General features: G+C 37.9%; 1 protein-coding gene and 1 long non-coding RNA gene across 3 annotated transcripts in view; one reads left to right on the top strand and one right to left on the bottom strand.

The window, feature by feature from the left end:
• Window positions 1-14,014, bottom strand: part of GMCL1 (germ cell-less 1, spermatogenesis associated) — a 60,753-nt gene that overhangs the window by 8,955 nt on the left and 37,784 nt on the right. For both annotated transcript variants that reach the window (XM_077915744.1, XM_077915743.1), the window contains exons 12-13: window positions 12,332-12,477; window positions 10,265-10,352 (exon numbers count right to left, since the gene is read on the bottom strand). In XM_077915744.1, coding sequence (XP_077771870.1) covers window positions 10,265-10,352; window positions 12,332-12,477 — 234 coding nt within the window. The remainder of the gene's footprint in view (window positions 1-10,264; window positions 10,353-12,331; window positions 12,478-14,014) is intronic.
• LOC144324352 (uncharacterized) lies at window positions 321-12,444 on the top strand. The gene is made up of 2 exons (XR_013389893.1): window positions 321-1,884; window positions 10,750-12,444. It is a non-coding gene; the product is annotated as an uncharacterized LOC144324352 (long non-coding RNA).

Raw genomic sequence — 14,014 nt, 5'->3', positions numbered from 1 at the left:
TTCATCTCCACTGCTACCTTCCTTAAGTTAAGATTTTCATTATTTATCTGGATTATACCAATAACTTCTAAATCATCCTCTAATTATTACCATGTCTCTAATCCTTCTTATACAATGCTAAGACTCTTCATCTTTTTTTAAAAGATTTTATATTTGGGGATCCCTGGGTGGCTCAGTGGTTTAGCACCTGCCTTCAGCCCAGGGCGTGATCCTGGAGTCCCGGAATCGAGTCCTACATCAGGCTCCCCGCAAGGAGCCTGCTTCTCCCCCCTCTGCCTGTGTCTCTGCCTCTCTGTGTCTCTGTGTCTTTCGTGAAAAAAAATAAAAAATAAAAAATTCATGAAAGACACAGAGAGAGAGAAAGAGGCAGAGACACAGGCAGAGGGGGGAGAAGCAGACTCCTTGCGGGGAGCCTGATGTAGGACTCGATCCTGGAACCCCAGGATCACGCCCTGAGCCAAAGGTGGCACTAAACCGCTGAGCCACCCGGGCTGCCTGAGATGCTCCATCTAATGCAAATCTAGTCAGCATAGTTTTATAAGATAGCTATAAAAACAAAAATCACTAGCTTTCATCAAAACTGTCATTAGAAACTATTAGGAAGAAAATTCATTTCATATTAGCAATAAAATATACTTTGACTTTTGCTTCTAGGAAATATATGGGGGGAAACTATGGGGAAAATAAAAATATAAGGGAAAACTATAAATTTTAGAGAGAGACATAAAAGGAGACCTATGTAAAGCAGAAAATACCATATGCCAGAAAGGAAGACATCAGTTTTCCACAATTCATATATTTAACAAATATAAATCAAATCCTCCTAAGATTTTTTGAGAGGAAACTTGATTCTATATGCTATTAATAATAATAATCATGCACAAAGACCCCAGAGGTTTCTGAAAAGAATAAAGGTGGGTTTGCATTACTAGGTATTAAAATTCATTTTAAAGTTAGTCTAGTTAAAAGTGTATTGTTTCTGCAAAAAGAAGTCAATAAAGCCTAACAAAGTTCATAAATGAAAGCAAGTATAAAAGGATTTAGTATGTGGTAAAGTGGCATTACAAATACACTGATACATCTGATACATTCCATCTATGTCATCAGAATATACTCCAATATAAAAAAGGAAATAGAAGTAGAAAAAAAATACAGACATAATCCCAATTAGAAGTCCTAAACATCACATGAAAAGAAATCATTAGAGGAATAGACTGACAAATTGTTTCATGAAGGTTCAGAGACAAGTAACAAGAATGGAGAAAGCTACAGCATACCACAAATATTGTTATTCTTAACATACAAAAGCTGTTAAAAATTAACAAGAAAACAGACCACACCCTAATAAGGACTTCAACATTAACAATATAAACTATCAACTAACAAAATCTAGTATATCTAATGTGCATACAAAATACCTAACTACACCAGTAACTAAAAAAATGAAAATTGTTTTAATTTTTATTTTTTTAAAAATATTTTATTTATTTATTCATGAGAGACACAGAGAGAGAGAGAGGCAGAGATACAGACAGAGGGAGAAGCAAACTCCATGCAGGGAGCCTGATGTGGGACTCGATCCCGGGTCTTCAGGATCACGCCCTGGGCTGAAGGCAGGTGCTAAACCGCTGAGCCACCCAGGGATTCCCCTGTTTTAATTTTTATATAATCTGTTTCTACATTTTGTATTGGGGGAAAGATTAGAGTGATGAAAACACCACTATTTTGGGTAGACTCTTGTATAATGCTGGAAGAAACATAAATTGGACAGTCTATTTATTTATTGGACAGTCATTTTATTTTTTTTAGATTTTATTTATTTATTCATAGACACACAGAGAGAGGCAGAGACACAGGCAGAGGAAGAAGCAGGCTCCCTGCATGGTAAGCACACTTACCCTTTTCCATAAAGTTTTTCCTAGTCGCCATCACATTCTTACTTTTCGATCTAGAAATTGCACTACTCCTTCCACCTCCCTGAGCATCACAAACTAACAAACTAACAACAATACTCATTATAGCACTCCTACTAATCTCTTTATTAGCCATCCGCAAGCCTAGCTTATGAATGAACTGAAAAAGGACTGGAATGAACTGAATATAATTAGTTTAAACTAAAACAAATGATTTCGACTCATTAAATTATGATTTAACTCATAATTATCATATGTCCACAGTATACTTTAACATCTTCCTGGCATTTATCCTCTCTCTAATGGGCATACTTATCTACCGATTCCACCTAATATCATCCCTATTATGCTTAGAGGGCACGATACTGTCACTATTCGTAATAATATCTGTAACTATCTTAAACAATCATCTCACATTAGCCTGCGTGATACCAATTGTATTACTAGTATTCACTGCACACGAAGCAGCGTTAGGATTGTCTTTACTAGTTATAACATATAACACCTATGGGACTGATTATGTACAAAATCTGAACCTTCTACAATGCTAAAAATTATTATTCCCACTACTATACTTATCCCGCTGGCCTGAATATCAAAACCTAATATAATCTGGATCAACACAACAACATACAGCCTATTAATCAGTTTAATTAGTCTGTCCTATCTAAATCAACCCAATGACAATACCCTAAATTCCTCATTACTATTTTTCTCCGACTCCCTATCAGCACCCTTACTAGCACTCACAACATGACTCCTACCTCTTATACTAATAGCAAGTCAATTCCACTTATCAAAAGAGCCGCTAACCAAAAAAGCTATGTACCTCAATACTGATTCTACTTCAACTATTTCTAATCATAACCTTCACCACCACAGAACTAATCCTCTTCTATATCCTATTCGAAGCTACGCTAATTCCAACCCTTATTATTATCACCCGATGAGGAAATCAAACCGAACGATTAAACGCAGGACTATACTTTCTATTTTACACTTTAATAGGATCTTTGCCCCTCCTAGTAGCACTTCTTTATATTCAAAACACCATAGGCTCCCTCAATTTCCTTATAATCCAATACTGAATTCAACCCCTACCAAACTCCTGATCTAATATTTTTCTGTGATTATGCATGATAGCTTTTATAGTAAAAATACCCTTATATGGACTCCACTTATGACTGCCAAAAGCACACGTAGAAGCCCCCATCGCCGGCTCCATGGTACTTGCAGCTGTACTTCTAAAATTAGGTGGATATGGCATAATAGGAGTCACGACCCTATTAAATCCCCTAACCAGCTTTATAGCATATCCCTTTATACTACTATCCTTATGAGGCATAATTATAACGAGCTCTATTTGTCTTCGCCAAACAGACCTAAACTCCCTAATTGCATACTCCTCAGTCAGCCATATAGCACTTGTCATCGTAGCAGTCCTCATCCAAACACCATGAAGTTATATAGGAGCAACAGCCCTAATAATTGCCCACGGCCTAACATCGTCCATACTATTCTGCTTAGCCAACTCAAACTAAGAACGAATTCATAGCCGTACCATAATTCTCGCACGAGGACTTCAAACTCTCCTTCCCCTAATAGCAGCATGATGACTACTAGCAAGCCTTACAAACCTAGCCCTCCCTCCTACAATTAATTTAATCGGAGAACTATTCGTAGTAATAGCCTCATTTTCATGATCTAACATCACTATCATCCTAATAGGAACAAATATTATCGTCACTGCCCTATACTCCCTCTACATACTAATTACCACACAACGCTGGTAAGCACACCCACATTAAAAACATCAAACCATCTTTCACATGAGAAAACACCTTAATAACCCTGCACCTATTACCATTGCTTCTCTTATCTCTTAACCCTAAAGTCATCCTAGGACCCATCTACTGTAGGCATAGTTTAATAAAAACGTTAGATTGTGAATCTAACAATAAAAGCTCAAACCTTTTTGCCTACCGAAAAAGTATTGCAAGAACTGCTAACTCATGCCCCCCATGCATAAAAGCATGGCTTTTTCAACTTTTATAGGATAGAAGTAATCCGTTGGTCTTAGGAACAAAAAAATTGGTGCAACTCCAAATAAAAGTAATAAATATATTCGCTTCCTGCATAATTACAGCCTTGATCATACTTACTCTGCCAGTTATTCTAACTTCTAGTAAACTTTACAAGAATAAACTATACCCATACTATGTAAAAACAACTACCTCTTACACATTTATAATCAGCATGATCCTTACAATAATATTTATTCACTCAGGACAAGAAATAATTATCTCAAACTGACATTGAATAACAATCTAAACCATAAAACTATCCTTGAGCTTTAAACTAGATTATTTCTCAATAATTTTCGTACCTGTAGCTCTCTTTGTCACATGATCCATCATAGAATTCTCTATATGATACATGCACTCAGACCTTTACATTAACCGATTTTTTAAATATCTCCTCATATTCCTTGTCACTATAATAATTCTAGTCACCGCAAATAACATATTCCAGCTATTCATCGGCTGAGAAGGGGTGGGTATCATATCTTTCCTACTTATTGGGTGAGGGTATGGCCGAACAGATGCAAACACAGCTGCCCTACAGGCAATCCTCTACAACTGCATTGGAGATGTAGGATTTATCATAGCAATAGCATGATTCCTATTAAACTTAAATACATGAGACCTCCAACAGATCTTCATAACAACTAACAACAACCTCAACCTACCATTACTTGGCCTACTACTAGCAGCCACCGGTAAATCTGCCCAGTTTGGCTTACACCCATGACTCCCCTCAGCCACAGAAGGTCCAACCCCTCCCCACCCCACCCCCACCCACCCCTGTATCGGCCCTACTCCACTCCAGCACAATAGTTGTAGCAGGAGTGTTTGTACTCATCCGCTTTCATCCCCTGATAGAACAAAGCCAAACTATTCAAACACTCACCTTATGCTTAGGAGCTATTACAACACTATTCACCGCAATCTGTGTCCTCACACAAAATGACATTAAAAAAATCGTAGCCTTCTCCACTTCAAGTCAACTAGGACTCATAATTGTAACAATTGGCATCAACCAGCCCCATTTAGCATTTCTACATATCTGCACCCACGCATTCTTCAAAGCCATACTATTCATATGTTCAGGGTCAATTACTCACAGTCTAAATGACGAACAAGACATTCGAAAAATAGGTGGACTGTTTAAAGTTCTCCCTTTTACCACAACCTCCCTTATTATTGGTAGCCTCGCACTAACAGGCATGCCCTTCCTCACAGGATTTTACTCTAAAGACCTAATCATCGAGACTGCCAACACGTCGAATACCAACGCCTGAGCCCTCTTAATTACTCTCGTTGCCACATCCCTAACTGCTGCCTACAGTACTCGAATTTTATTCTTTGCATTACTAGGCCAACCCCGTTTTAACCCTTTAATTCTCATCAACGAGAATAATCCACTCCTAATTAACTCTATTAAACGTCTCCTCCTTGGAAGTGTATTCGCAGGATATATCATCTCCCACAGTATTACACCTACCACCATCCCACAGATAACTATGCCTCATTATCTAAAAATATTTGCCCTTGCAGTGACTATTTTAGGTTTCATCCTGGCACTAGAACTAAACCTCACAATACAAGGGCTTAAATTTAATTACCCGTCCTACACCTTCAAATTTTCAAATCTTGGCTATTATCCAACCATTATACACCGCCTCACACCTAAGATAAGCCTGTCTATAAGTAAAAAATCAGCATCAATACTCCTAGACTCACTCTATTTGACTAGAAAATATTTTACCCAAATCAATCTCACATTTTCAAATAAAATCCTCCACCTTAGTTTCTAACCAAAAAGGCCTAAACTATACTTTCTCTCCTTTATAATTACCATAACCCTTAGCCTACTAATCCTTAATTACCACGGGTAACCTCCATAATTACCAACACACCAGTCAACAACGACCAACCAGTGACAATCACTAATCAAGTACCATAACTATATAATGCCGCAATTCCCATAGCTTCCTCACTAAAGAACCCTGAATCCCCAGTATCATAAATAACCCAGTCTCCCATTCCATTAAATTTTAATACTACCTCAACCTCATCATCCTTTAAAATATAACAGGCAGTTAACAATTCAGATAATAAGCCAGTAATAAAAGCTGCTAATACAGCCTTATTAGAGACTCAAACTTCAGGATACTGTTCAGTGGCCATAGCAGTCGTATAACCAAAAACTACAAGCATACCTCCCAAATAAATCAAAAAGACCATCAACCCTAAAAAAGACCCCCCAAAATTCAACACAATTGCACAACCAATCCCACCACTAATAATCAATACAAGCCCACCATAAATAGGAGACAGCTTTGTAGCAAAACCTACAAAACTCATTACAAAGACAATGCTTAAAATACAATGTATGTTATCATTATTCCTACATGGAATTTAACCATAACTAATGACATGAAAAATCATCGTTGTATTTCAACTATAAGAACATTAATGACCAACATTCGAAAAACTCACTCACTAGCTAAAATTGTTAATTGATCTCCCCGCACCATCAAACATCTCTGCTTGATGAAACTTTGGATCTCTGCTAGGAGTGTGCTTGATTCTACAGATGACAACAGGTTTATTTCTAGCTATACACTACACATCAGACACATCGACAGCCTTTTCATCAGTCACTCATATCTGTCGAGATATTACAGCTGAATCATCCGTTATATACATGCAAATGGAGCCTCTATATTATCTGCCTATTCATACATGTAGGACGAGGCTTATACTATGGATCCTATATATTCATAGAAACATGAAACATCGGAATTATTCTCTTATTCGCAACCATAGCCACAGCATTCATAGGTTATGTCCTACCATGAGGACAAATATCATTTTGAGGAGCCACAGTCATCACAAATCTTCTCTCAGCTATCCCTTATATTGGAACTAACCTAGTAGAATAGATCTGAGGTGGCTTCTCAGTCGATAAGGCAACCTTAACACGATTTTTTGCATTCCATTTTATCCTCCCATTCATCATCGCAGCCCTAGCAATAGTCCACCTATTTCTACACGAAACTGGATCCAACAACCCCTCAGGAATCACATCTGACTCAGACAAAATCCCATTCCATCCCTACTATACAATCAAAGACATTTTAGGAGCCCTACTTCTATTTTTAGTACTGATATCACTAGTTTTATTTTCACCAGACCTACTAGGAGACCCAGACAATTATACTCCTGCAAATCCCCTCAACACTCCCCCACACATTAAGCTGAATGATACTTCCTATTCGTCTACACCATCCCACGATCCATCCCCAATAAGCTAGGAGGGGTTCTCGCCTTAGTATTCTCCATCCTAATTCTAGCAATTATCTCCTTATTTTACACATCCAAACAATGTGGAATAATATTCCGACCCCTCAGTCAATGTTTATTCTGATTACTAACAGCCGATCTACTCACATTAACATGAATCGGGGGACAACCAGTAGAGCACCCCTTTATTATTATTGGCCAAATCGTCTCCATTCTATACTTTACCATCCTCTTAGTCCTACTACCAACTATCAGTATCATCGAAAACAATCTCCTAAAATGAAGAGTCTTTGTAGTATATTTATTACCTTGGTCTTGTAAACCAAAAATGGAGACTAATCACCCTCCCTAAGACTCAAGGAAGAAGCACCAGCTCCACCATCAGCACCCAAAGCTGAAATTCTTCTTAAACTATTCCCTGATAACAAACCCTCCTCCATTCATATATTGCAACAACTCTACTGTGCTATGCCAGTATGTCCAAAATTTCTTTTTTTCCCTCCTCTATGTACGTCGTGCATTATTGGTTTGCCCCATGCGTATAAGCCCCGCAGGGAGCCGGACGTGGGACTCGATCCCAGGTCTCCAGGATCACACCCCAGGCTGCAGGCGGTGCCAAACTGCTGCGCCACCGGGGCTGCCCTGGACAGTCATTTTAAAGCGCAATCTAAACAATAGAAAATGTGTACACCATTTGACAAGAATTTTCCCTCGTGGAATTAATCTTTAAAAAAACCATAAAAATGTGTGAAGATATATGTACGTGTTTTTATAATAGTGAAAAAACAAAAAACTTTACCCCCAAAGGAGGAATTATTTAAATCATAGTATATCCAAAATAACTAATATTATGTAATAATAAAAATGACATTGTGGATATACATTTTATTGATAAGAGCTATATATAACAATGTGGAAATAAAATAACAGCAAGATCTAATTTTGGTGTTATCTTTAAGTGAGATAAGTATGATTTTTCTTTCTGCTTTTTTTATATTTTCCATTTTTTTCTTTAACATCTATAACCTATATAAAACACACGTATGCAACTCCCAACCACAACCCTTCCAAAGCTTTCTACAGATTTCAGGAAAAAGTCCACGCTCCAGCCTCAGCCCATCATGCCTTGGCTCTCGTCCTACTGAACTCTTCCAAACCTCTCTCAGTTCCTCCAATGACCCTTGTGCTCTCTTGCCTCCATCTTATTCATCAATTGAGGCTTCGTTCAGGTATCCATTCCCTTTTCAATTTTTCCAGGAAAGGAAATTTTCCAGGAGCTGTTGTCTCTGTTGTCCCTTCTCTTCCTCCCCCAACAACCACACCTGCTCTCAACCCCACAGTCAAAGTTAGAAACTTCTCCTTCAACATTACATTTATACAATACACAAATACACATTATATTGTATATTTATATATATATATAAAGAGGAACACAAGTTTCTCTTTATTTACTCTACTCCTAGCACAGAACCTAGCACTCCGCAGGAACTCCAATGTTTGCTGAACAAACTCAAGGAGCACTTGAAATACAGTTATCTTGGCCTGGTGCTTTAAATCTGTGGTTGTTTAGGACATTCCAGGTAGAAAGTAAAGATAGCCATTGTTCATGCAGCTCCAGAAGGACCAACAGAGTTCTACTGAAGGCAGATTTGAACTTCTATTATCTATCTTCTCAAATACTATCTACACCATGTGAGAGAGTCAGCTCATTGTTGCTAGAATTACAAGTGGAGGATCCTCTATAAGAATGTTGTTAAAGGTGTTCTCATACAGGGTATGTGAGGTTAGAGCTACGTGAGGTGAGAATTATCACCCCAAGGTTCCTCGCAATGCTAAAATCTGATGTTCTGTAAGAGGCCCTTCAGTCTGGAAAAAACTGCTAACTGCTAATAATTTATGTAAACTCTAGGCTCTTAACCCTTTATTAAAACAGTATGTCCCTTGGAATCGTGGTTAGTCTTAACAGAAGTACACTTCCTTAATATATATATATTTTAAAGATTTATTTGAGGGAATCCCTGGGTGGCACAGCGGTTTGGCGCCTGCCTTTGGCCCAGGGTGCGATCCTGGAGACCCGGGATCGAATCCCACGTCAGGCTCCCGGTGCATGGAGCCTGCTTCTCCCTCTGCCTGTGTCTCTGCCTCTCTCTCTCTCAATCTCTGATGACTATCATAAGTAAATAAAATTAAAAAATAAATAAATAAATAAAAAATAAAGATTTATTTGAGAGAGTGTGTGTGCTTGCACGTGTGCACATACAGGTGAGCAAGAGGCGGGAGGAGCAAAGGGAGAGGGAGAAGCAGACTCTTCACTGAGCAGGTTGCCCAATGTGATACAACATGGGACTCGATCCCAGGACCTGGGATCATGACCTGAGCTGACAGCGCTTAACTGACTGGGCCACCCAGGCGTCCCCAAACTTAATATTTTAACAGATCTCATATTACTTTTTTGAAATGGTTTACTTTCTCATCATGACATCTTGAAACTTCTACATGCATGTGATACATGAAGAAACAGATGGCTTTAGAGAGAGTTTTGGGAATATTACAGATGCTTGCTACTTTACAAACCTGTTATGCTAAAGCATAATGTTCTCTTAATATTCAGAAGCTATGGAGACATACTGGATTATCTTCAAGGTGTTTGCTAATAATCTATAAATAAATGCACTTATGAACACAATGGATAAAGCAATTAAGATTCATAACTTTCTGAAGAAGTTATTCAGGATAAACAATTATTTCCCTATTATCAGCATTTCCCTGCCCCTCAAATCAAATTGAGTTTTCTTTTTCCTCTTTTTGTCTTAGTTACACTTTTAATAAAATGAGGGCAAACTATGCATAAGTGAACAGAATATTTCCATTCCTGCCTTCAAAAAAACTTTTAAACCAGTCTTTAAATCAAATGTTAATTCTACTTAAGAATTTTCAAGAGAGGATTCAAAAGACAAATACCAGAAAGGTAATCAAACATACCTGGTCCTTTTCAAGTGTAAGTATTTGATAGCCAGTTGTTCTACTACATATTAGTTTTCCACTACTATCAAAAGAGGCCAAACGTAATCTAGGATTAAAAAGAAAAACAGAAATAACAAACATATGATCTTTTTTTTAAGATCTTATTTCCAAGTAACCTGCACACCCAACGTGGGGCTGGAACCCACTACCCTACAATCAAGAGTTGCGTACTCCTCCGACTGAACCAGCAGGTGCCCCTAAATGGTTTTTTAACCACAGATTAACTTAAACATGCTCTCCCTCACTTTAATATTTAACATTTTCACTTTTTCTTCCATATTCTTTTATTTGATAAAAGGTCTTAAAAAGTCTTTTCAAATTCTAAACCGACCCTGTTACAGATTTATACGCTTGTGCTGTTATACGTACCTGGGATCTAAAATAATACATAAATGTCTTTTTGTTGTGGTAGAACATACATAAAATTAAAATACCATTTCTAGGTTTACAGTTCTCAGCCTTAAACACAGCCTCATGGTCCTGCGGTCAGCACTGCCCTCCACGTCCAGAACTTCCTCCCGCCTGGACTCTGCACCCAGCGCACACAGATCCCCACCCCACCTCGCCACTGATGCCGTTCTCCTTTCTCAGTGAACCTGTCACTCTACGTACTCTGTATGAGTGCAATCGTACCCTATTTGTTTGTGACTGGCTTATTTCACTTAACATAAGGTCATCAAGGTTCATGTTGTTGCATATGTGACAATTTCCTTTCCTTTCAAGGCTGAATAAAATTCCTTTGTAGGTACGGACAATATCTACATAGAGCTCTGCTGAAGGACACGTGGGCTGCTTCCACCTTCTGGCCACTGGGAATAACGCTGCTGTGAAAATGAATATACTGATATCTGTTCCAGACCCTGCTTTCAGTTCTTTTGGGTAAATACCCAGAGGAGAAATTGCTGGATCATATGCTAATTCTCTGTTTAATTTTTTGAGGAAATGCCATTTCGTTTTCCACCTAGGACACACCATTTTATATTCCCACCAGCAATGCACAAAGATCCAATTTCTCCACATCCTCATCAACACTTTTTGTTGTTTTTGATAATAGGCATTCTAATGGGTTTGAGGTGCTATCTCATTATGATTTTGATTTGCATTTCTCTGATGAGTGATGTTTCATGTTTGAGAAGATGCTCATTAGCCATCTGCATATCTTCTTTGCAGAAATGTTTAAGTCCACTGCTCATGTGTGAATAAAGTTGTTTGTCTTTTTGTTATGGAGTTTTAGGAGTTCTCTAAAATTCTAGATATTAGCTCCTTATCAGATACATTGTTAGCAAGTTTCTCCTATTCTCTGGGTTGTTGCATTTTTACTCTTGTGCTAGTGTCCTTTGGTACACAAGACTTTAATTTTGATGAAGTCCAATTTATTTTTTTCTTTTGTTATCTCTGCTTTGGTGTCATATTGAAGAAAGCACTGCCAAATCCAATGTCAAGAAGATTTCCCTCTATGTTTTCTTCCAAGAATTGTTTTATAGTTTCAGCTCTTATGTGTAGGTCTTTGATCCATTTTGAGTTAATTTTCACATATGGTAGAAGGTAAATATATGACTTTAAAAAAACCCATTCATTAAGCTATTTTCCAATTCATCAGCATCTTCTCCAAATAGAGCCAGCTCAACTATCTGGCAAATTTGGGACTTTTGAAATCCCACAGAAAGTGAAGGACAATACCAGACATGTTTTCCTGGAAAAATACCTTGCTGTTTTTACATTCTGGACCTATAATCTGCAAGAACAGCAGCAAAGCAACAGCTTCAAGTCTATTACCAATCCTGTATCATTCATATTCTAGCCTATTCTTTCTGACACACTAGATCCAGACTTTTTTATTTTGATTATTACTAACATGTCACAGCAATAAAAGCTTATTATTATTATTTCCTTGCACATTCATATATATTTTCATATATATTGTATCTTATCAAAACTCTACTATGGTTGGTGTAAATTATTGGGTTTTATTTCATTTCTTTTATTTTTTCTGGAGGAGGAATGGGGCAGGGAAATTCATCCTACCTAAATGCTATGCTCCTTCGAGGTTGTAAACTGACAGATCCACTACATGGCTGATTCAGTGTGTTGCGTTTGAAAATGATGTATCGATTGGTGTAAGTTACAAGCAGGTCAAAGCCGAAGTTAAAACCTGTCCACCGCCAGCAGTACTAAGGAAATACAAAAGAAAAAGATTTACTTCAGTTTATCACACTAGCAAATCAAAAATAAAAATTTCAAAATGTCCTTTCTTTAACTCCTTTCAAATATTTATCCCTCATGGGTACTTTTCCTTTAAGGCTTATCACACAGAATATATATAAAGGTTTACCGTGTCGGTATAGTGTATTTCAAAACCAGAAAAGCAGCCCTCATGGTCACCATTCTTTAAGGTACTTTCATAATATCACTTCTTCATGATCTGTTTTGTTATGTCTCCACACTGTTATTCTATCGTAAGTAATATGGCTTTTGACTGCAACTCTAAGGAGGTATAGCTTAGAGGGCTAGGAGGCTATATGGAGGTATTAAGAACCCATTAAAATCTACCTTGCTTTAAAAATACTCTAAATTCCTTAAATAACTAACAGATACATAGTCACTTTAATTAATTTATTTTTTAAAGTTTATTTAGTTATCTCTATCCCCAACTTGGGGCTCAATATCATGACCTTAAGATCAAGAGCTGCAAGCTCTTCAAGGTCATCCAGACACCCCACAACTGGGTTATTTTAAATACCATCATGCGGTTCACAAGTTTGTTTAATCTATCACTATTAATGGACTATTAAGCAAGCTGGTAAGGTATAGTGAAGGAAAGTTAGGGCTTCAAGTGTTTGGTTGACACTAAGAGTTACAACATTAATTCAATAGCTCACAGGTATTTATTGAGCACATATTATGTGCCAAGTACTGCTCTCGGCATTGAAGTAAGTTTCTGCGCGGGTACAATGTGCTATTTTAATATGCGTATGTCTGTGTGGAAGGAATAGATGCAATGGAATGGAAGACAACAAAACAGAATAGAATGGCAGGACAGAGAAGCTTGCAGCTGGGGAATCTGCTGGTTCAGACAGGTGGTCAGGTAAAGTCTCTCTAAGGAGACACTAGGTGAGCAGGGCCCTGAGTCTAATAAAGGGCAGACCAGTAACTATCTGCAGAGTGAAGTAGGCAGAGAGGACAGGAGGTACAAAGCTCTGGAGATAAAAACATGCTTGGCCTCTTTGAGGAACGTCAAGAAGGCTATGTGGCTAGGGCAATCACATAGGTGGACAGAAAAATAGGAATACATTCAGAGGATTGGTCAGGGGTCAGGAAATGTAGGGCTTAGGAGTCCTTAGTAAGGAAGAGCACGCATTTCTTCTAAGTGCAGTAAGAGGCTGATGGAAAGTTCTAGGGAAGGGAGAAACATTTGAGATGATTTAACTTGCATCTAAAAATATGATTTTGGCTGTTATATGGGAAACAAAATGTAGAAGATCAAGAGCAAAAGTAGGGAGAGCAGTTATGATGCTGCCACGATAGTCTAGGCAAGAGATAACGGTGGCCTGGACTTGGGTGTAGTGGCATACATGCTAAGAATCTATTTCATAAGTAGAGCCTGGAGGAATTTCTGATGAACACCAGGTATGGTATTTAAGATAGAAGTATCTCAAGTTCGCAGCCTATTCAACAGATGAATGAGAGAGAGGCCCTTTATGGGTTAGA

Source organism: Canis aureus, chromosome 11 (assembly GCF_053574225.1).
Source record: "Canis aureus isolate CA01 chromosome 11, VMU_Caureus_v.1.0, whole genome shotgun sequence".
Lineage (NCBI taxonomy): Eukaryota > Metazoa > Chordata > Mammalia > Carnivora > Canidae > Canis > Canis aureus.
This window is presented reverse-complemented; position numbering and strand designations above follow the sequence as displayed.